The sequence below is a fragment of the Oncorhynchus nerka genome, linkage group LG19, assembly GCF_034236695.1.
Source record: "Oncorhynchus nerka isolate Pitt River linkage group LG19, Oner_Uvic_2.0, whole genome shotgun sequence".
NCBI classification, from domain to species: Eukaryota; Metazoa; Chordata; class Actinopteri; order Salmoniformes; family Salmonidae; genus Oncorhynchus; species Oncorhynchus nerka.
The window spans coordinates 22,903,888-22,927,826 of record NC_088414.1 but is presented as its reverse complement, the minus strand read 5'-3'; the positions used below and the strand labels follow the sequence as shown (position 1 = coordinate 22,927,826).

Here is a 23,939-nt window from a genome sequence, read left to right as displayed (position 1 = left end):
ATCAGGCCCCGCGGTTAACCCATGTTCAGCACATCACATGCACACACTGCATCAAAGCCAGGGAAGCTTCAAATGAGGCAACATGATTTCTCTAAAATAGGAAATACATAAAGGCGAGAGTCACATAAAAGCAAAAAAACTGCCTTAAAAAAAACGGAAACATTTTCTAACAATCTAAGCAGTTTTGTCACAGTTCACGTGCTGTGTGAAGTACCCTGGGAGGGTGACACACCCCAGGTCACGCCTTTCCACGTCTACACACAATGTCCTCAAACCTGGGTTTGAAAGATTTTTATTGAATAAAAGGAGTCCTTGAATAGAGCAAATAGGAGATGACGACTAAAAAAAGAATAAAAAACTCCACAGTTATCAGCGAAAAATGACAAAGAGTTGGGGGGGGGTGCCGCTCTGCAATTCATTTTTTTAAACACTTATAGATTTTCTTTCTTGTGGTGACATGTCAAGTGTCTGCCTCATCTACAAGGCTACAGACCAAAAAGGTAAGTACAGTTTGGCAAAAAGGGGTGAATTACGACAGTGAACTATCTGCAGGAGCTGGCCGTTTCCTTTTTCGGACTCTGATGGCGAGCAATACAGAAAACATGAATTTCTATTCTCTTTTTTGTTACCATTATCCTTCTCTCAAAATGGACATTAACATTAATAAATAAAGACGACCTTGAAGAGTCTGCTTAGAAGAGTGTCCAAAACTATTGTCTATGTATATATTTATATATATTTATATATCTCTATATGTGGTGTTTAATAATAATAATAATAATAATAATAAATGTCCGGTTCTGAAAGTTGGTGTCAGGTTCTGGGAGTTGATACAGTATGCCTGCCCTTCAGTCTGGCGCCGACCTGGGGTTTTGTGAGAGAAGGCTGAGAGGTGGGCCGAGGGAGGAGGCAGGGGTTTGCGTCTTCCAGAAGCAGGTTTTGTGAAGGTTAAAAAGAGGTTTAAGGTCCGTTGCTATGCCTTGCCCTCTTCCACTTTGATGACTCTGGTGCATGGTGCTGGTTTGCCCTGCCAGCCGGGAAGGGGCTCCTGGAGGTTGCTGGTCATCAGGCCCCCCGGCAGTGCCTTCCCCTCACCCACCAGCTGGCGCCTATCCCACAGGGCTTTACTCGAACACACACAAGAAATTCAAGGTTAACATTTCATATGGTTTTCAAATGGGCAACAAAACACTGTTACAAGTAGGGCAGTGGCGATATCAAATTAATTCAAATGACTGTTCACCAAAGGCCAGTCCCACAAGTATTACCTTTTTTATAATTTAGTTTTGACGAGTTTGTTCTCATGTCTTTTTGGTGTGGTCTACATCACTCCTTCTGTGCTATGTACCTTTCCCAGTTCTCACACACACACACAGTCCCGCCCCCTGCCACTCACAACAAGGATGAAAGACCACTTCTCCCTCTGACAGTTTCAACTCTATTTGCATTTGAGGTTTGGTCCAACAGAATCAGTCATATGGACACCGAAACAGACATTTGACTGGAAAACGTAAAATGTTTATGTCTGAATTCTCAAAATTGAGCGCAGAGCAGACCCTACTAAAACGGGAGTACCGGTATCAATTAACATCCATTCTGGAAAATTAAATGCTCAGTTTGTCGTGCACGGCATTACAGTACTATGTACCGCTAGCAGCATTTTAGCCAGAGTGTTGTGCTAGCAGTCTAGTCTGTGTTTTATACATTTGCAATGTGCATAAAGAGGCATTTATACAAGGAATTGTCAACTCATTCTGAGAAATAAGCATCTTATCCAGCTAGACCACTTGATTTCAACATCTAAACAAAGTGGACAGGCTAGCATGCTGTTCAAACAGGTGGAAACGGACAGAAGGCTGTGTTCATAACAGTTCAACTGTTCTACCTTGATACCTAGCAAATATATCCAAGTTCGCTAGACTTCAAATATAAAGATTAGCTGACTTCTCACGAACACGTGGGTTGAGAGATTGTGTTGATTTTCTATAATGCAATCACCTGCTACAAGAAGTTGGTCATTATTAGTGGAAGTGCACGGTTCTGTTAAAATTTCTAACAAAAATGGCATTTTCATAGATTGACATGACAGCCAGATGTGATTATTGCAAAAAGGCAGGTTAAACTATTTTGATAAAATAATGTAATTAGTAGTGGGTCTTATGGTTGTGGACTGTTTATATTTAGCCTAGGTATAAATATACATTACACTACTTGAAATGAAGTGTTTTGACCTTTAGTTGTACAACAAAGCTTAGAGAGGGGGGACAAAAAAGATACATATCACGAATCGCCCATAAGTTTGCCTTTTATTTGATATGATTTTTAGGCCATATCAAAGGAAATAGTTAAAACATTGTTTTAAAAACAGTCTAATAGCAAAAATTGGACACCATAAAAAAAAAAAAGCTATTATCAAGCATCAGTCCAATGTATTGTTAGCAACAAGTATTACGCACTGAAACACATATATTTTGATGTCTTCTGCCGACTATAAATCCAGAAAACCAAACAACGCATATGCCAGTAAATGCTATTATGTACCAGCAAGCATGTGCCTACATGATTAGGCTGTCTGTCTATGAGCACCATTCAGTCAAAAGCAGTTCCCCAGGTAAGCTCAATGACAAATTCATCTTGTAATGAGAGAAATCATCCTTCAGGCACCACATTACTGGTTATGACTCAATATAATATGGTCATTAATAACTACAATAGTTCATAGCAGTACATCCAGAGTTCATTCAAAGCCATCTATAAAGAGAGTTCAGGCTAACTTGGAAAACTACTAGCCACTTGGCAACGAACATGGAGGAGAGTTGAGGTGCTGCCAGTGGCGATTGAAGTCACATGACACCCTTTTAACCAATCAAATTATGTTTAAGTGATAATCCACAGAAACCTACAATCTGACATAAACAGCAAGGACCAAACTCTCCACATATGACTCTTATTACATACATTTGCACATTGGATTGGAGAAAAACAAAAAACAAATGGATTCAAATCAAATTACCTGTATTTACAGTGGATGGCTCACCTTCATGCCATCCTCCGGCCCCTTGACGGAGGGCTCGGGGGCCAAGGGGGGGGTGGAGTGGGGGGGTTCGCGCCCAGGGTTGGGATAAGGGGGGGAGCGGATGATGACGGTCTTGTTGACCTGCATGACAGGTCTCTGGATGGGGGTGGGGAAGGGGCCGGTGGTGGGGGGACGCATGTGCATAACCATGCTGCCCTGAGGAGGAGGGACCTAGAGGGCGGAGGCGGCAGGCAGGGAAATACACACACTGTTAGCATGGCAACATGACTCAGTATATCTGCATGGTTATCTTTAGGCAAACCTTGGGGGTAATGGAGACTTGTGCAAGGCCGCAAATATTTTCCACAGAAAGAATACCAAAATTATATTTAATCATATTGTTTTATGCTCATGACTCAAAAGTACCTCAAGGTCTTGAGTGGCCGTTTTACCATTGTGTGAGAGCAGTTCAAGGTAGCTGCATGACAACACTGATCAGTCATTTAAAATGGTGCAACAACATCAGTGATTTAAACAAGCAGAATGATTGAGTGTGAGGTTTCTATAACCTTGCCGTGGAGGGGGCACAGCGGGGCCTCAAACCAGCCGGTGGCCGGGTCTCTGTAGCAGCAACTACAGGTCAGGCCAGGGCCACTGCAGGCCCAGCCTCGTTGCTGAACAGCCTGCATGGAGGTCGTCTTCTGTTTCCAATGAAATGGGAGGGGGAGGCTATATGAGTGTGTGTGTATAAGCAGCTGGGATTGTTTGAGTCATGACCGTTTGTGTGTGTGTGTGTGTCATGCCTGCTAGTGTCAGAGCAGTGTGCAGTGCCTGTAAAATTGTGTTTGTTCATATGAAAGTGTATGAAGTGCTCTGGAGGACCTTGATTGATTGTAGAGTGTGAGCAATAACTAGTGCGACCATTGTGAGTGTATGTACCTAATGTGTGTATGACTATGTGTTGGGTCATACCTGCTGGGTGTAATGTCCAGGCACGGGGCCAGACGGCTTCCCACTGGGGCTGGCAGACCCTGGTCTGAGGGGAGAGAGGGACAGAGATAGATTTACCATTACCTTTCAATAACATCTATTTAAAAGTCATTTGAATGCCATTATATGATCACTAAATGTTTCTTAAATTAACTTTTGAACTAACTAGAAGAAAACAAAAAGCATAGAGGGATATTATGTCCGTTTCTAAGTCTAAAAATGTTACTGGAAGCGAACCATGTAGAATCCTTTGCCATGTTACAATAACATGAACACGTGTTTATAAGGATACAAACTAAAGAGTAGGCGTGTTGCAGTCTAACAGCTTCCGGGTGACATTTAGCTGTTCCAGCTCACCTGTTGTATCCTCCGGGCATGCCCTGGGAGTGATTGGGCTTGTCAGAGAACTGGAAACCTTTCATTTCCATCTGGGAGGTCTAGAGGATAAACAAACAAACATCCGTGTAAGAACTTCTCAATTCCATCTATTAAATGTTGTGGCATTAACGTCATAGTTCACCCAAATGACAAATTCACTCATATCGTTTTTCCTTACCTTGTAAGTAGTATATGGACCAGTAGAGATTGGGAAATTCTGCGAAAACATTCAAGTAATTGTGATTTAGGTGAACTTTCCCCTCTATTTCAAAGGGATGGGTTACACTTAATTCAATGTGCATTTTTTTCTGTTTATACATGAAATGTATCCAAATCCAACCTAAAGCTAACATTGACCAATCAAGGTAGTTGGGCTGTATCATTGTTGGAAGGGACACTTGGTGGGTCTCTGGCTCTCACCTCTCTGCTGCCAGTCATGACTGGGGGCTGGGAGCCAGGGGGGAGCATTCTGCGGGCAGCTCCCACAGAAAGGTTCTGGCCCTGCTGGAGCTGGATGGACTGGGGCAGGATGAGGTGCTGCTGGGCAGAGCCATAACGCAGCTGAGAACCCGGCAAGGGCATGGTCACCTGGAGAGAGAGAGGGGTGATCAATGCATCGGACTTTGAAACGTTGAATTATGAGAGTATGTTTCCATTAAAAGCCAAACTAACTGTTTTCCTTCCAACTAACACAAGTGTGCCACAGAGTGGCTCCCCTTACCTGGATGAGCTGGGAGTCCATGAGCTGGGAGGAGCCCATGCCAGGGCCCTGGTTCATCTGGCCGTCATAGACCATGGCCTGGCTGCCATTCATTGGCTGGTAGTGGGAGCCAGACTGGGGCTTGACCATATCTGACGGCTGCATGCCCGGGAATGCCGAGTAGGGCCCCTTGAGGGGGCCACCACCTGACAGCACCATGGGGCTGGGCTGGGACAGATTGGGGTGCATGTATACCTGGGACCTGAAGGAGGGAATGGAGTTGAACATCTCCTGGGACTGTGAGACGGGCAGGCCCCCCCGGAGACCAAGCTGGGCCTGGGCCTGCAGAGAGGTGTGCAGGGAGATGGGGATCTGCTGGGCAGCTGCCTGCGTGCACACATGGGAAGGAGTGATTTATAATATTACAGTTGGTATTCCGCTGCACAGTGTAGTTTTGTTGATTATTGCCAAAAAGAAAACCCCCAATAAATGAAAAAAATCCTGTAAGACCCTATACTTGTGAGTGAAGTACCTGTTGGTAGCTCTGCTGCTGGGTCATGGTTGGGGGCACCAGACGAGGCTGGCTGGGAAAAACATGGCCGTCCAGATACAGCGGGGGGATATGGTTACCTAGAGAGGGAAATGCAATTATGTTATTTAAAAAATTGTAATAATAACACACAGATGTAGATTTCATACAATGCATAGTCCATGGCCAAATATACCAATAATGTCTGTTAATGTGTCTGAGTGTCCCTTTACCCTGCATGGACATGGAAGGCGCCACAGAGGCCACGGGCATGGGCACCCCTCCAAAGGAGCTGTAGCTGACCCCACTGGAGGAGCCTACGGTGCAGGGGGGCTGGGCACCAGCGGCAACCCCACCAGGAGAGCCCTGCTCAGGGAGAGACTGGGAGTTCTCCCACGCCTTACGGGCTGACTCCATCTGAGGAAGAGGGCCGAAGGGAGGCAACTGTTTAGTGAAAGTACACCCAAAAAACATTTTGGAGTTTACTAATGTTTATCTGATCTGACATTTAGCCAGGTAGGTAATTGAGAATTAAATCTCTAACAAGACTGATTTGTGGAAAGTGAGAGGTAGTGTGGTGGAGTACCTTGAGTGTGAGGTCAGCGCTGGGGAAAGAGATGGGGTTGAGGTTGATGCCAGGCTGCAGGTGGTCTCTACACAGCATGGGGATGGCCTGGGTCAGGGCAGGCTACACACAGACAGAAGTTAACACAACTAGTCAATGACATCTTTTGTCCATTTTACATCTAATTTATATTTATTTAATCAAGCCACTTCATGGTGAAGCAATTTCAAGGACTCCTTTCAATACCCCACCCTATAATTATGAGGTGACAATGGAAATCTGGTAGTACTCAGTGTATTTGTACTCACGTTGCTGGCAAGGGTGACCTGTAGCTTGGTGACGGGGTTGGACACAGGCACTGGGGTGGACCTGGGCGGTAGGCTGAAGTCCGAGTCCTTGGCGCTAACGCCAAACTCTATGGGCGGCACGGGCAGCACCGTGTCCGCGTGGAGGTTCACGCCATTGACAGGTGTAATGGACCCGCCCTCCAGACCCTCCGAGCCCTTGCGGTGCTTGAGCGAGCGCTCGTTGCCGATGGGGCCGGGCTTGTGCTGCTCCTTGCTCTGCTCAGGCCCCGCGTCAGAGTCCTCAGAGTTGGGCTCACTGCCCGTATAAGACACCTGCTTGGTCCACGAGTCTCCTCCAGATGACTGGACTGACAAAGCTAAAGGGTATGAAAATAATGTAAGAACCACTGGACTCAAAGATTTTCTTTAACACAGTTGAAAACACAATGTTCATCTGGATAGAAAAGCAGAGTATGGGCAACAGACTGAGTTACTCTCAGTTATCAGATACATTGAAGATACATTGTGAGCACAGGGGTGTTGCTCCTACTCCTACCGGAGCTGTTGGTCTCCCAGATCTCAGTGCCCAGGTTGTTGGCAGAGAGGCCCTCCTCTGGCGGATCCATGGTCATGCCACCCTGCTTCTTGGCAAACCGCGGGGGCATCTTGGAGGTGATCGGTCTGTTCTTCACCGACACCTGCAGTGTGAGGTAGAGGAAGACATTTCTTCATAGATGAAGTACAACATAGCTGCTCAAGTGGCGGCAGGTAGCCAAGTGGTTAGAGCGTTGGACTTGTAACCGAAAGGTTGCAAGATCGAATCCCTGAGCTGACAAGGTAAAAATATGTCTTTCTGCCCCTGAACAAGGCAGTTAAAGCACTGTTCCTAGGCCGTCATTGATAATAAGTGACTGAAAGCAACTGACTTGCCTAGTTAAATAAAGGTAAAATAAAAAATAAGTCATGTACAACTATACAATTGAGATATTTCTGAAAAAACATTTAAAGTATTGCTACTTGCAATAATCCATTTGAAAGTTAGATTTTACTCAATACAGGGTCTATTCTCGAGACACCCAAAGCCCTTGTGCCCATTATTTCAGATGCATTTAAATGTTTTGGGATTATTTTAATGTTCTGTCAATTTACCGGAGCTCCATGTTCCTTCCTCCTCCTGTCGTCTTCCTGTGGAAGACGACGCTGCTGTTTCTTGGACAGGTCCTGGAACCCATCTGGACTGGAACACCCAGCATCCCCCTCAACTGGAAGACATACACTTATGCCATTACAACACACTGTGATAGGAAATATGAAAATAAAATTTACAAAAAGACAACTATGGAGCACATTAAATCAGTCTGTGGGCCGCATCTGGTCCATGGGCCACAAGTTTGAGAACCCTGGTTACATTTGAGCCGTGCTTTACTATGAGGTTGGTGCCTGGCACTCACAGTGGTAGCTGTTGAGGTCGTACTGAGACAATGGTTCAGCCAGGTCTCCCTTCACAGACCGAGTCCTCAGCTCCTTGTCCAGCTTCTTCCCTGAGGGTTCGTTGGGCTTGTGGCCCTCCTCAGACTGCTCGACACAGTAGACTAGGCCTGAATCCTCTTTGTTCCTGCAGAAAGGGAGAGACATTCCATGAGTCAGGTGTTCCCATTAAAGGGTGTTGCTTGGGGTGGAAGCTATAATATCATGATGCCATGAGGATGTTTTGAAAAAAAAAAAAAATCTATATCCACAGTTTTGTTGAACATTCTCGCACCAAGTTAGCGTAAGCCAAAGTTAGCACAGTACTCACCTCCTATGGTTGGAGGCCCCTCCGTTCTGCCAGCCGTCATTCCTGTTGCAAGAGGGCAGTGCGCTGGGGTTCTCTGAGGAACGTGTCATCTTGTTCCCTTCCAGTAGGGCCGGCTCTCCCTTCCTGTTCTGCCGGTCCACCAGGGGGCGCTGGCTGGAGAAGCTTCTTTTGGCCAGCTCCCTCTTCTCCACAGAGCCAAGCTCCCCGTGGCCAGAGTCTGAGTGCACATCTCCACCGTGGGCTTGCTGCTGCTGCTGTCCTCCACCTCGCTTCTCCCTCCAGTCGTTGAAGTCGCTGTTCTCCGAGCCAGTCTCCCAGTCCTCAGCCTGGCCATGCTGACCACCGGACCTCCCTCCCCCTCCGGAGTAGTGGCCACTGGGCCAGCCGTCTTCTCTACCTCCCTCCTTGGAGCGGCCCGGCCAGGGGTTGGCGAATCCGTCCGATCCGTTGATATACTCGTCACTGGTCCACTGGCCGCTGCCGGGCTCCCGCTCTTGGCGTAGTCGGCGGAAGCGCGGGGGCTTGTCCTGGCGCGGCGGCCGCCGTCTTCTCAACTGCTGTTGTCCAGGGTTGTCATTGTCTATGTAGTACTCTCCCTCCAAGCCACGGTCCTCTGTGCCATTCTCCATGAAGGAACCGGTAGAGCCGGTAAACTTGGGGGTGTATTTGAGGAGCTCGCGCTCTGCAGGTGGTGGTCTTCTGGGGAAGGTTTCGGTGCCCGGACCATAGCCGTTCTCCTGCATGGGCCCACCGCTGCTGCCAAACTGTGTCCCCCGGCCCCTCCAGGTGGAGGTGTCTCTGGAGCCGTTGTTGAACCCCCGGCCGGTGTTGTAGCCCCTGCCAGTGTCGAGTCTGGGAGGCAGAGAGCGGCCTCCGAAGCCCCTGCTGCTGGCCTTGGCTTTGTCGTCTCGGGCGTCGCTAGCCGCCTGGTCTTCAGTGTACACCTTGTTCGACCTCCACGAGTCTCGGTCAGCCTTCCTGGTCTCTCCCTGCTCTGGGTAGCAGACACCCTCTCCGTTTTCAGAGCCCTTCTGGCGCCGCCGCTTGGGCAGCTCCTCGTACTCAGAGGTCTCGCTCAGAGTCTCACTGACGTTGCGCCTCCTCGGCTTCCCCCTCTGCAGGTCTTCCAACTTGACAAAGTCCCTGGGCAGTCCTCTGCCTCTGCCTGGTCTCTGGGCTCCAATGGCGTCCCTGCTGTTATTGTTGTAGCTTCCTCTGGGGTTCTCTCCGCCTCGGCCTCCCCGGCCACCTCGGTCTCCTCTGGAGCCGAACTCCCTGAAGCCGCCACGGCTTCGACCTCTACCCGTTCCCCTGGCTCCGGCAAAGGCCTGCTCCTCATCGACGAAGATCCAGTTGTTGCGTCGTGGTGCGGCAGGCTCCCTGCTCTCCTGGTCGTCTCTAGAGGACTGGCTCTTCCCGCTGTCCCAGCTGCTCTCCTTGGGCAAATCCTCACTGTGGGGACTGGATGGCTGCTCTACTTTAGCAGGGGCTGGTGGTTGGTGTTGCTTCTCTTCTGGCTGCTTCTCGATAGCAGGTGAGGCGGAGCGTCTGTTACTTACTAGGGGCTGGTTGTCTTTCTTCAGGTCATATACATTGGTGAGCACTTCTTTCTCCAGACGGTAAGGGACTACCTTCTCCCCGGGCTCCACTTTGGGCTTCTCGTTCTCCTTGTCTTCCACTTTGAGGGCCTTGAGCACAGGCTTCTTAATGGGGCCGGTCCTGCGGGTCAGGGTCCTACCGCTGGTCTCAGATGGCTGGCTTACACTGCTGGCGGAGGTAGTGGTGCCAGGATTAAACCACTGGTTCTGAACACCAACACCACCTTCCTTCTTCTGGCCTCCATCTCGCCTCCAGAAGTCTGAGTCAAAGCCCTTTTCCTTGGCTGTGTCGAAGACATCGTCGCGGTGGTCAGTGCTGTCCTTCAGGTGCCCGTCTTTGGGCTCCTGTTTGGGGTAGCCGCCGTCTGCGTTCTGCTGCTGGGGCCGGCTCAGGGCTGTGGAGAGCAGGCCTTGGTTGTGCGAGTGGTGGTCCCTGTCGGGGCCTCTGCTCTGGTGGTAGGCCGGATGCAAGAGGTCGTGAGAGGGGTTGTCTAGGCACTCGTTTCCCCTCTCTTCATACAAGTCCTGCTGGGAGCAGGTCCTGTCAATCCGGTCGTCTGGCTGGCTCCTGTCTGAGCTCTCGTGCTGTCTCTGGTAGGGTGGGGTGAAACTGCGAGGGGGGTAGCCATCTTGGTTCCAAACGGGGTAGGGCTCGGTGGAGGGGGCCCTCCTCTCGTGATGCATGCTGGGGTTGCAGCCCTCGTCAGAGGTGGACCCTGGGCTGTTCAGGTGGTCTGGCTGCATCAGCGGTTTCATCATTCCTACACAAAAACAGAGTTTTTTACAGTAAGAGATATAGGATTGTTTAGGAATCTATATCAGTCTATAAAGTTCGATAATGCTGTCACACTAAAAAGATAGATACTTTTAAAGGGATCCCCTTACCATTCCCTCCTGTACAGGGTTTCCCAACCCTCTCCTCAGGACTCAACAAACTTTTCACATTTTTGTTTTAACCCTAAACTGGCACACTTGATTCAATTAGTCAAAGGTTTGACGATTAGTTGACTAATTGAATCAGGTGTGACAGTTAAACAAAAATGTGAAATGTCTAGGGGGGGGCTAAGTAGAGGGTTGGGAAACCCTGCTTTTGTACAACAAGACTATTTTCTCAGGTCTAACCTGAAGAGTGGACAGCGGTAGGGTAGTAGTCCACAGGGGGGCGGCCCTGGGCCATGCGGGGGTCCATGAAGGGGGGCATCATCATCCAGCGGGGGTCAAAGCCCAGCACGTGTGGGGGGTAGTAGCCCCTCTGGGGATGGCTGGAGCCGGAGGGGGCGGGGTGGCCAGACTGCTGCTGCCAGTGCTGCAACTTATACACTTGCTCCTGAGACTGGGAGGGACACAGAGCAGAAACTCATTTAGTATAAACACTGGTACAATTATTCACCTCACATAAGTAAAATAAAAAGTGACTAGCTACAGTTAAAGACCTTTTGGAATTGTACTATAAGCAGTGAGTGGGTCTTTTATTCCTGTTTGGTTGTGTATCCTATTGCTACGTATCCACCACTGAACTAAATAGAAAATGACAAGCACACCCTTCATAATACCCTCCCCTTTCCAGTAAAGAAGGACAGTCGCTACGGAAAACACCTGCTCATGTGAACTCTGACGGGCCTTTCTAGTGCCGCTGGGCGCTAATCCTGGCAGGAATTAAGGAGGGGGATTAGGGGCACGAGGGAACGGGCTGTTGCGTCGGCCGGGCGGCTCACCTGCTGCTGCTGCTTTTGGAAGCGGGGCGGGAGGGGAGAGTTGGATTCGGCCCCGGCATCGTCCTCGCTGCGGTAGGAGGCGAAGCCCGAGGTGGCCTTGTCCCTGTAGTCCTGCTGTCTGGGGGAGTGCTCCAAGAGACACTCAGCGTCTGGGACAGGAGAAGGATATAATCCTACTTTTACATAACTACCTCTGTAAACCATTCAGTAAAATGCTCCATTTCAACAATAAGTGAACTCTATCTAGCCATCTATATATAACTGAGAAGGTTATTGTTGCAATTGCAAATGAGTATTTTCTCAACTGACCAACCTGGATAAATGTTTATTAAACAAAACAGTAATAGCAGATTGGTGTTACCTTTCGTGCCGTACTGACAGCTCTCTGGGTGGTTTTTGCTCTCTTTTCCAGGGGACAGTGCTGCCTCCTTGCTCTCCCCATCCTTTGCTTCCTCCTCAGACCTCGACAACTGCCTCTCCATCTTCCCAAACTTCTCATCTAGCCTCTTGAGCTTCTCGGCGCATGCGGCCAGTCTTTCCTCGCGGGCACGTCTCTCCTCCTCCTCCCTGCGTCGGCGAGCTCTCTCCACAGCCTCTGAGAGCTCAGGGGAAACAAACTTGGCCCGGGCTGGGACCTGGCGCTCCTCCTGGTCTTCCAGGGGTTCACCCTGGTGGGCCATGCCCAGCCCAGAGCTCTTCTGCTGTGCCTGTAGACGGCACAGAGGTGTTACCATGGGAAGGACTCTCCATGATTTGGGTTCTGTGCTCAATGGACTCATGAATAGTCTTCTCTGAGCTACAGGTGTACAGTATATAGAGCGCATTCGGAAAATATTCAGACACCTCGACTTTCCACAATTTGCTACGTTAAAGCCTTCTAAGATTGATTAAATTGTTCATCTGCACACAATACCCCATTTTGGCAAAGAAAAACGGGTTATAATTTTGGACCTCTGGAGCAGGTTTTCATCTCTGTACTTTGGGCCATTCATCTTTCCCTCAATCATGACCAGTCTCCCAGTCCCTGCAGCTGAAAACATCCCCTACATGCTTCACAGTAAGGATGGTGTCAGGTTTCCTCCAGACGTGACGCTTGGCATTCAGGCCAACGAGTTCAATCTTGGCTTCATCAGACCAGAATCTGGTTTCTCATGGTCAGATTATTTAGGTACCTTTTGGCACTCCAAGTGGGCTGTCCTGTGCCTTTTTACTGAGGAGTGGCTACCCTCTGGCCACTACCCTAAAGGCCTGATTGGTGGAGTGCTGAAGGGAGGGTTGTCCTTCTCGAAGGTTCTCCTATCTCCACAGAGGAACTCCAGAGCTCTACCAGTGACAAATGGGTTCTTGGTCACCTCCCTGACTAAGGCCGCTCTCCCACGATTGCGCAGTTTGGCCGGGAGGCCAGCTCTACAAAGAGTCTTGGTGGTTCCAAACTTCTTCAATTTGAGAATGATGGAGGCCACTGTGTTCTTGGGGACCTTCAATGCGCCAGAAATGTTTTGGTACAATTCCCCAGATCTGTGCCTCGACACAATCCTGTCTCGGAGCTCTACGGACAATTCCTTCGACCTCATGACTTGGTTTTTGCTCTGACGTGCACTGTCAACTGTGGGACCTTATATAAACAGGTGTGTGCCTTTCAAAATAATGTCCAATCAATTGAATTGACCAGAGGTGGACTCCAAGTTGTAGAAACATCTCAAGGATGATCAATGGAAATAGTATGCAACTGACCTCTATTTCGAGTCTCATAGCAAAGGGTCAATACAGTATTTGTTTTTTACTTTAAATACATTTACAAAAAACGTCATTATGGGGTATTGTGTGTAGATTGATTAAATTAATGTTTTTCATCAATTTTAAAATAAGGCTGTAACGTAACAAAGTGAATCTCTCGTCCACTGTCTCAACTTTATATTGCCTCCCTTTCCTTGGTCTCCTCTATTTTATGAGCAGTGATAGGTGAAATGACTGAACGGGTTCCTGCCATATTGCTTTCAACTCAAAAAGTCAGAGATTAGTGGTATTGAAGAGGCTAGGGGGACCAGGCAAGGTAGCAGTCTGAGGCATTGTGGACCCCGGTATGATCTTACCTGTGCTTCTCCAGAAGGGAACCTGCCATTGGTGTTCCTGTGGGCCATCTGCTCCTGGTAGGCAAGGTAAGCCTCCTCCTCAGGGCCCTCCTGGGGGTATGGCCCCTCTCCTGAGCTCAGGGACAATTGGCGCTCACGACGTTGGTTCTCCCATTCAGCCCTGGATTAGAGATGGACCCAGACAAGCTCACCATCAGTCACTGATACAAGGTCACTGCGCTTAAAATGACAGAACTTGCACCGACAATATTCAATTTAGTCACAAACACAAAGGGGGTGGGGGTAATCTCACCACAGCTTGTTCTTTTCACCAGCGGCATGCTCCTCCTCATCATCACTGAACTTGAGTTTCTCGCCGTAATCGACTTCTTCATGGATACCTGGAACAGCAAGGGAGCAACATTTTAATTAAGGTCAAACTAGTTCCGTTGGGGCACATGTACAGAAATGCTGCCATTGATGTATGTTGTTTCAGTCTTTGTATGATGACGATAATAACAGGAACCCCCCTACCTGCCCAACCGTCTTCACAGTCGTTGTCTAGCTCATCCAGATCCTTCAGGTCATCTGCGTTGATGATTGCCGGACGAGGGGGTCTGTCGCCAGGTCGACGGATGGGTCGGGAGGAAGGGTTGCGCAGGGGCCCGCGGATGAAGCGGTTTTCTCCTCTCCCCACCTCGCAACTACATGGAGAATAGGAACATGGGGAGGTGAGAAGTCTGCATTTATTTTTTTTGCTAAGTAAAATAAAATATTCCCAGCATTTGTATTATTCTTTTTAAATAATTCATGATAATTTTAACTGAGCATTGCTCACACTTCCAGAAAGTGGGCATATGCAGGTGACTACTTACTTGACAGGCTCTTGGTTGTTATTGGGGTAGGGCTGCCTGAAGGTGGGCCTGTTGTCAAAGCGGACTGGGGCGACCACAGTGACAGGGCCAGTGTGTTCAGCAGTGCCGGGAGCATCACAAGTCTCTTTGGGGCACATCTGAAAACCAATGGCCAAAAAGCATACAGTCAGAACAGAATCTTGCATTATGGTGTCATAAAGTGAAAATAAATGGAGAGTAGTACTGTGCTACATACAAAGGCAGGCAGCATGTCGTGGTAGGTGGTGGTAGGGTGGTGATGGCTCATGGCAGGGGGGGCGGGCCTGCGGAGTGGCTGGGCGGGGCGCAGAGAGATCTCCTTGGGCTCCGGGGCTGGAGGGGTGCTGACAATGGTGGCAGTGGTGGGACTAACCATGGGGGCAGAGAGAATAGAGGAGGCAGAGGGGGGAAGAGGAGGGGGGGAGCTCCCAGTCTCAGCCACGCCGCTGGCCTTGCCCTCGGTCTCTGAAGGCAGGCCGGCCGGCAGGGATGAGGGCACAAGGTTCCTCCCACCACCCTCCCTCCAACTTGTCACATCTGGAGAGACAAGAGGAAAACAAATTTGAGAAAACAAGGCCGTGGTATAAGAGTTAAGTGGTGAAATTGCAGCGTATTCAGTTGTTTTAAAGTATGTGTACAATATTTTCCCATGGCACTTGTTAGATTATTAGCAACTTTGCTGGGAGACGTTTGGGACACTTTTGAACTTCAGTCAATTTTTGTGCCACCACAGCCATTGTTCACTGGACTCACTCTGGGGGCGGAGGCTTGGTCCGGGCCCATACGACGGATCGAAGGTGCTTCTTTCCTTGCCAGCCTTGTCCTGTTCCCCAGCAGCCTTCAGCGTTGGAAATTCCTCGTGAGAGAAGGGCTGCAGTCGGTTTGAGGCCCTTAAACCTGCCATTGCCATGAAAACAAGTGGCGCAGCTGTCAGTCAGAGAAGTAAAAAATAAAACAGAGGCTGCTGGAGAATCATTATGAGGTGTGGTGGAGACATGCAGTAAATTGGCATATGTCTGAGGCCTGATAGCAAATCCATCAGTTGACCACAGGCACAGTGATTTTAAGCAGTTGGGTTTCCCATTCTAACTCACCATCTAGTTCTACGGCCTTTCCATTTAGATGGGCCCATTGCTTTGGTCCACTTGTGTTTGTGCTCTGTAGAAAGGAAGGAATTTTAATTCACTTGAAAAACATAATTCCAATAAAAAAACAATACAATGTGAAACCACAAGCTGTAGAAGATAAAAAGTAGAGAGGCCAAACCCACCTCCTGACTGGCTACCGGTGTGGTCTTCTGGAGATTGGAGACAGATTTCTGTAAAGCCAGCTGTGGCTGCAACTCCAGCAGCTGTTGTGTTGATGCAATGGAACTGAGGGAGGAGATAGAGGGAACCATCACTCCATCAGCTCATGACAGAACACAGAGGCAGACTAGATGGATACACATCTTGTGCAAAGACACATACTGTGCACAGTATCACTTCGGCACATTACAGAGCTCAAACACATAACCCAGCAAGAATCTCTTGGAGAATTAAAAAAATAAATAGTACACCCACTTCTCGCGTACCAGGCAGAATTACAAAAATACTCACTTTTCTGCTGTCTGGAATCAAATGACTAGTGCGAGAAATGTGACTGACCTGTATGCAAATAACACTAAATAAAAAGTAGCACCCCAATGCTGGTTTTATAATTGCCATATGTTTGGTGTTCATGCAACATTGCAATATACTCATTGTACAATAGTCATCCGGCTCGCACTCCTCCAGCCACCCACACACGCTAAACAATAGAGTGGTCACTTCCCACCACTCAACTCCCACACAGACAGCTCTACGGCCTGCATGTCAGCGAACCTTGAGGTAGCAAACAAACGCCTCTCAAGTCTGCGAGACAAAGACGCAACTGCACTTGGGACTAAGTGTTTGAACGCATCCATACAAAAGTGCACAGACACACTCTGCAGGAAAGTGTACAGAAACAAACTCCAACAAATTGTGTACCAGGTGAACAAAACCCCATTTCTTTGCTCACCAATGCCATTATCCCCCTATTCTTGCATCATCCAGCTAATGTTACAGTGGGGCAAAAAAGTATTTAGTCAGCTACCAATTGTGCAAGTTCTCCCACTTAAAAAGATGAGAGGCCTGTAATTTTCATCATAGGTACACTTCAACTATGACAGACAAAATGAGAAAAAAAATCCAGAAAATCACATTGTAGGATTTTTGATTAATTTATTTGCAAATGATGGTGGAAAATAAGTATTTGGTCAATTCCAATGTACTGAATTACTGAATTAATCAAGTTAAAATGCAATAGAAAACGATTTAAAACTGTACTGATGGTTTTGTCACAAAAAAAGTGTTTTAGTGAATGTGCCCACTGAGCTCTAGCCAACAGCTCGCAGATAGTACGGCCATCAAAATGAAGGACAAAAAAAGCAAGATCATTTTTTTAAACGGCAGCCAAGCACCGATCATGTCACCAGAATGTGGATGCGTCAAACTGTATGCGTTCCGAGCAGAAGACCATTCATTTCATTGGGAGGCAATCCGCACCGCCGTGACTCATCTGTCCGGACTAGCTTGTGTTGCGTGGCACTGCATGAAATGTGTCGCATGCGTTGTATTTTTTGCCATGTGGTACCAGTAGTAAACCACATAAGTAGTTTCTCATTTGTAGAGTGATTATTTTTGTTGTGATACAGAGCATGGATTGTGAAGACTACAAATGTACAGCACAGCATTAACCTGTGCACACGACATTAGACCCTCAATACTTATTGGAAAGGAGCATCAAGCTCATCCGAGTCGTAGCGGTAGGACCACAACATATCAAATGACTCCAAGTTCACTTCGATATGGTTATTATACACATTTGTGCATGAAGGCATTTTCACCTCCATTTATCGCATAATACATTTTACAGACAAAAAGATCCCAACTTGTCTACTGTAAATTTCTTTTGTCGACATGTGGGAAAGTCACATTTGATGTTTCCATTAGGCCAGTCGTGACATTTTGTATCCGACATATATTCACATAAAAAAGTTTGGATGTAAACCTGGTTACTGAGGATGAAGGCGATGACACAAGATCAGCCACTTCACATTATTGTGATGGCGGCCAAAGGATTTAGGACACCGTTTGCCGACATCCTCTTCTCCCTGGAACTTAATTGAGTCAATAACACTGATTTGACCAGTGTTCACTCAATACGATGTGCAAGTGACATCCTCCCATGTCATACTTCCGGGGTCATGGCCCAGGTCTTTTGAATGGGCTTCAAGACTACAGCATCAAATATATGAAAATTAAAAAAGGTAATTTAAGATATACAGTACCAGTCAAACATTTGGACACCTACTCATTCAAGGATCTTTATTTTACACAATGTAGAATAACAGTGAAGACATCTAAACCATGAAATAACATATGGAATTATTTATTAAGCAAATAAGTTAGACAAAATATATTTTATATTATTCATAGTAGCCACCCTTTGCCTTGACAGCTTTGCACTCTTGGCATTCTCTCAACAAGCTTCACCTGGAATTTTTTCCAACAGTCTTGAAGGAGTTCGCACATATGCTGAACACTTGTTGGCTGCTTTTCCTCCACACTGCAATCCAACTCATCCCAAACCATCTCAATTGGGTTGAGGTCAGGTGATTGTGGAGGCCAGGTCATCTGATGCAGCACTCAATCACTCTCCTTGGTCAAATAACCCTTACACAGTCTGGAGGTATGTTGGTTCATTGTCCTGTTGAAAAACAAATGATAATGGGGCTAAGCCCAAACCAGATGGGATGGCGTATCGCTGCAGAATCCTGTGGTAGCTATGCTGGTTAAGAGTGCCTTGAATTCTAAATAAATCAGACTGTCACCAACGAAGCACCCACACATCCATGCTTCACGGTGAGAACCACACATGCGGAGATCATCCGTTCACCTACTCCCACGGCGGTTGAATTTTTTTTTTTAATAATTTGAACTCACCAGACCAAAAGGACAGATTTCCACCGGTCTAATGTCCATTGCTCGTGTTTCTTGGCCCAAGCAAGTCTCTTCTTATTATTGGTGTCTTTTAGCAGTGGTTTCTTTGCAGCAATTCCACCACGAAGGCCTGATTCACGCAGTCTCCTCTGAACAGTTGATGTTGAGATGTGTCTGTTACTTATACTTTGTGAAGTATTTATTTGGGCTGCTATTTCTGAGGCTGGTAACTCTAATGAACTTAATCCTCTGCAGTAGAGGTAATTCTGGGTCTTCCTTTCCTGTGGCGGTCCTCATGGAGAGCCAGTTCTCATAGTGCCATCTTCTGTATATCACCCCTACCTTGTCACAACACAACGGATTGGCTCAAACACATTACGGAGGAAAGAAATTCCACAAATGTACTTTTAACAAAGCACACCTGTTAATTTAAACGCATTCCAGTTGACTACCTCATGAAGCTGGTTGAGATCATGCCAAGAGTGTGCAAAGCTATCATCAAGGCAAAGGGTGGCTACTTTGAAGAATCTCAAATATATTTAGATTTAACACTTTTTTGCTTACATGTGTTATTTCATAGTTGATGCCTTTATTATTGTACAATGTAGAAAAATTGTAAATTTAAAAAAAAAAAACATTGAATGAGTAGGTGTGTCCAAAGTTGACTGGTACTGTATATAAAAAATATTATTATATTGATTTACCCGATGCATTTCATCTAAATATTTGATGCTCAAGAAGCAAGTCTAATTAGAAAAGCCTAATTTAAATACATTTCCTGCAGTGTTGTTAGCATGCCTGCTCGAGCTGAGGACCTACAGGACGGTAAAGAACCAGTTACAGGCCGTTTTGTGTGTTTTATAATAGATTACGGTGTTTACGTTCACAGCCAGTACTTTTTGAAAATATAAAATATATATTTTTGTAGACCTGCATGGTTGAAAGATAGACATACAGCACATTCAGTAAGGAGTCAAGACCCCTTCGCTTTCCACTTTGTTACATTACAGCCATACTCTAAATTGTCCCCCCCCCCTCAATTTACACACAATACCCCATAATGACAAAAAAAAACTGGTTCAGAAATTTTTGCAAATTGATGGAAAGAAAAATCTGAAGTATCATATTTACATAAGTATTCAGACCCTTTAATCAATACTTTATTGATACACCTTTGCCAGCAATTACAGCCTTGAATCTTCTTGGCTATGCCGCTACAAGCTTTGCACACCTGTATTGGGGCGTTTCTCCCATTCTTCCCAAGTTCTGTCAGGTGGGTGGGGAGCAACTTTGCGATCAAGGATCTCTGTACTTCGCTCCGTTAATTCTTTCCTCAATCCGAATAGTACCTGCTGCTAAAAAACATCCCCACAGCATGATGCTGCCACCACCATGCTTCACTGTAGGGATGGTGCCAGGTTTCCTTCAGACGTGGTGCTTGGCATTCAGGCCAAATAGTTCAATCTTGGTTTCATCAGACAAGATAATCTTGTTTCTGATGGTCTGAGAGTCCTTTAGGTGTCTTTTGGCAAGGGGGCTGTCATGTGCCTTTTACTGAGGAATGGCTTCCGTCTGGCCAATTTAACATAAAGACCTAATTGGTGGAGTGCTGCAGAGATGGGAGAACCTTCCAGAAGGACACCCAAGTCCACAGAGGAACTCCAGAGCTCTGCCACAGTGACCACCGGGTTCTTGGTCACCTCCTTGACCAAGAACCTTCTACCCCGATTGCTCAGTTTGGCCGGGCTGCCAGCTCTAGGAAGAGTCTTGGTGGTTCCAAGCTTCTTCCATTTAAGAATGATGGAGGCCACTGTGTTCTTATGGACCTTCAATGCTGCAGACATTTTTTGGTACCTTTCCCCAGATATATGTGCTTCGACACAATACTGTCTTGGTGCTCTATGGACAATTCCTTGCTTGGTTTTTGCTCTGTAGGACCTTACAGGTGTGTGCCTTTCCAAATCACATCCAATAAATTGAAATTTACCACAGGTGGACTCCAATCAAGTTGTAGAAACTTCAAGGATGATCAATGGAAACAGGATGCACCTGTGCTCAATTGAGTCTTGCAGCAAATGGTCTGAATACATATGTAAATAAGGTCTCTCTGTGCAAATGTATAAACTAAAAAATAAACATCTAAAAACCTGTTATCGTGAAGTTCACATTAAAACAGTTGTAACTTATTTTGTTTCAAATATTTTTTATTGAACACACACAAGAATAGTGTATAGGTATACAAGACAGATATACAATTGTTATCTAAACATAAAAGAGCATACAGGAACAACAAGACCCAGAGTTCTGGGTGCAAAACAAATAATACAAAACACGACATACAAAACAAGGACATGTAGAAAGAACTGCTCGGGTGGCAGGGCCAGCACATGCTGCCCAAAGGTAGATTAAAATATTACAATTGAGAGTGCGTTAATAAGTACAAATTCACAGCGCCGACTCGTCCAAGTAGGAGAGGAAAGGCTGCCAGATTTGATCAAATGTTGATAATTTATTGTTCAGAATATATCTAATTCTTTCTAAGTGTACAGTGTTTGCCAATTCACTGAGCCATAATTTGGTAGAGGGCGTTTCCCTCCTTTTCCAAAACAACAAGATTAGTTTTTTTGCCGAAATGAGACCGTAAGAGATGTTTTTGGGGGTTGGTTAATCCGTTTAGGGACTCAGATACTCCCAGGATTATCAGAAGCGGGTCTGGATCTATTGAAGTCTCCAAAACTTCAGGGAGGATCCCAGAAAATTCCACACCAATAACCATGCAAGCTAGAGCATGGGGCAAAGCAGTGGAGTAGTGTACCCTGCGCAGCCTGACATTTATCACAAGTAGGGGATGTATCAGGAAATATCCTATGCAGTTTAGTTTTGGAATAGTGTAATTTGTGTAATACCTTGAATTGTATGAGAGGATGTCTGGAAGTAAGGGAGCATGTGTGGATATAATCCAAGCTCTCTTCCCAGTCTGCCACCGAGATGTCAGTCCCTAGTTCTTCCTCCCATTTAGCCTTAATGGCATCTGTAGATACTAACAGATTGAAAAGCATCATTTAGACACGATATCAGTTTGTCTGAGGTGGGGCATATTTTTATGCATCTATCAAACATGGAAGGTTTAGCATTACCGAATATTGGGAGGTGTTTTCTAACGTAATTTGTAAGTATCTGAAAAAATTACTTCTGTGAAGATAAGTTTCCAACAGCAACTCAAATGAAGCAAAAGGTACTTCTATGTATAAATCCCCTATGGTACTTATCCCCAACTCTCCCCATCGCTCAAAGGTGTTATCAAGGTTAGAGGGGGGAAAAGGAGGGATTCCTGGCGACAGGGAGCATGAATGACATTGGTCTAAGCTCAAAGTGGACTTTAATTTGCTTCCAGATTCAGACTGTGCTATGTATAATAGGATTGTTACAATAAAGTGACATCTCCAGATTGACAGGCGACAAAATCACAGCGCCAATAGAGAAGAGGTGACACTCCTCAAGCTCCATACTAAGCCAGCTGGATGACGGAAGTGCGTCATCCAGCAGAAATGTAACAGTGCGGAGGTTAGCGGCCCAGTAATAAAATATAACATTTGGGAGAGACAGTCCTATCTTGGATTTACAGAGGTGTTTTTTACCTATCCTGTGTGTTTTATAATCCCAGATGAAATGATTGATAATTGAGTCCAGTTGTTTATGAAAGGATTTAGGTATGAATACTGGGATGTTCTGATATAGGTAGAGCAGTTGTGGGAGGAAGACCATTTTAAATGGCATTAATTCTTCAGAGCAGAGAAATTGGGAGAGTTCTCCAAAATAGTATGTTTGCCTTGAGTTTTTGCATCAGAGGGGAAATTCTCTTTAAATAGTAAGGAGTATTGTTTGGTAACTACAATTCCTAGGTAGGTACATTTTTCTGAAGATAACTTAACTGGGAGATGTTCTAGCCAGGAGGTGTTTTGCGACCGTATGGGCATTAATTCACTCTTGTTCCAATTTATTCTGTATCCCGAGAAGGTACAAAACAAATTGATCACATCAAGAATAGCTGGGATACTAGCCTGGGGTTCTGTTACATAGAGGATGTCATCTGCGTAAAGGGAAATTTTATTTAGAGTATCTTTAGTATTATAGCTGTGTATTGTTGCATGTGATCTAAACGTATGAGCGAGTGGTTCGATAATTAGGGCAAAGAGCATAGGCGACAGCGCACAACCCTGCCTTGTCCCTCTGTAAAGGTTAAATCGGGGTGACTGATTGTTAGTGAGTATTCTGGCACAGGGGTTCCTATATAAAAGCTGGATTCAATTTATGAACCCATCTCCAATATTACATTTCTGTAGGACCTTGAATAGATAGGGCCACTCAACTTGGTCAAAGGCCTTTTTGGCATCAAGAGATATGACGGCAAGGTCCACAGTTGGTAACCTCTGAGAATACATAATGTTGAAGAGGCGCCTGAGATTGAAGAATGCGTTTCTGTTAGGGATAAAGCCGGTCTGATCCCAATGGACCAATTTGCCAATTAAAGTGCTAAGCCTGTTAGCCAGAGTTTTTGCTAAAATCTTTTGGTCTGTATTAAGGTGATATTGGTCTGTATGACCCTACCTCTTCCGGATCTTTACCCTTCTTATGTATAACTGTAATGAACGCTTCATCCAAAGTAGAAGGGAGAACTCCATCCTCATTGGCCTGAACCAACATTTTGTGCAGGTAGGGAGAGAGCATGTTGCTGAATGTTTTATAGAATTCACCAGGGTATCCATCTGGGCCCGGGGTCTTGCCACTCTTTAGAGATTTAATTGTTTCTCGAATTTCATCAAGAGATATTTCCTTATTCAGGAAGTTAGAATCTTCCTGGTTCAGGGCAGGAAGATTATAGTCCTCCAAAAATGTTTGCATAATTAAGGGGTTAGGATCCGCTTTAGATGTATATAGTCGCTCAGAAAACTGACGGAATCTGTCATTGATGTTTTGGGGGAAGGGAGTAATTCCCCAGATGCAGATTTAACTTCATGAATCATTCGGTCACTCACATTTTTTCAAAGTTGTCTGGCAAGTAATTTGTATGGTTTGTCACCAAAGTCAACATATTTTTGCTTGGCATAGAGAAAAGATTTAGCTATTTTAGCTGAGAGAATCTGATTATATTCAAATTTTTAAAGGAGGTAAAATTGTTTATGTTTCTCCATAGATGGATGGCTAGCATTCTCCCTATCCAGTAAGTGAATTTATCCCTCCAGTTCTTCCAGTTGTCCTCTGTTTTGCCTACTCCTGGCAGCCTGAAAGGAGATGATACAGCCTCTCAGATAAGCCTTCAGTGTTTCCCACAATAATGTGTTACTGATGGTAGGCTTGGTTACTTTGGTCCCAGCTCTCTGCAGGTCATTCACT

At 46.1% G+C, this 23,939-nt stretch overlaps 1 protein-coding gene across 4 annotated transcripts in view; it reads right to left on the bottom strand.

Moving 5' to 3' along the window:
* Positions 1-977: 977 nt before the first annotated feature.
* Positions 978-23,939, bottom strand: part of LOC115101194 (protein PRRC2B-like) — a 41,275-nt gene continuing 18,313 nt past the window's right edge. For 2 of the 4 annotated variants that reach the window (XM_029620492.2, XM_065004789.1), the window contains exons 4-30: positions 15,812-15,914; positions 15,636-15,699; positions 15,295-15,438; positions 14,759-15,078; positions 14,524-14,660; positions 14,183-14,352; positions 13,962-14,049; positions 13,670-13,829; positions 11,938-12,283; positions 11,577-11,725; positions 10,984-11,194; positions 8,264-10,622; positions 7,917-8,080; positions 7,615-7,727; positions 7,022-7,163; positions 6,487-6,842; positions 6,200-6,301; positions 5,847-6,030; positions 5,617-5,714; positions 5,106-5,471; positions 4,805-4,972; positions 4,563-4,601; positions 4,364-4,443; positions 3,989-4,052; positions 3,586-3,717; positions 3,038-3,247; positions 978-1,122 (exon numbers count right to left, since the gene is read on the bottom strand). In XM_029620492.2, the coding sequence (XP_029476352.1) occupies positions 1,066-1,122; positions 3,038-3,247; positions 3,586-3,717; positions 3,989-4,052; positions 4,364-4,443; positions 4,563-4,601; positions 4,805-4,972; positions 5,106-5,471; positions 5,617-5,714; positions 5,847-6,030; positions 6,200-6,301; positions 6,487-6,842; positions 7,022-7,163; positions 7,615-7,727; positions 7,917-8,080; positions 8,264-10,622; positions 10,984-11,194; positions 11,577-11,725; positions 11,938-12,283; positions 13,670-13,829; positions 13,962-14,049; positions 14,183-14,352; positions 14,524-14,660; positions 14,759-15,078; positions 15,295-15,438; positions 15,636-15,699; positions 15,812-15,914 (6,526 nt within the window). In that variant the 3' untranslated portion in view covers positions 978-1,065. Of the gene's footprint in view, positions 1,123-3,013; positions 3,248-3,585; positions 3,718-3,988; positions 4,053-4,363; positions 4,444-4,562; positions 4,602-4,804; positions 4,973-5,105; positions 5,472-5,616; positions 5,715-5,846; positions 6,031-6,199; positions 6,302-6,486; positions 6,843-7,021; positions 7,164-7,614; positions 7,728-7,916; positions 8,081-8,263; positions 10,623-10,983; positions 11,195-11,576; positions 11,726-11,937; positions 12,284-13,669; positions 13,830-13,961; positions 14,050-14,182; positions 14,353-14,523; positions 14,661-14,758; positions 15,079-15,294; positions 15,439-15,635; positions 15,700-15,811; positions 15,915-23,939 lie in introns of all 4 variants that reach the window. The other 2 variants (XM_065004790.1, XM_065004791.1) reach the window with 2 other exon arrangements.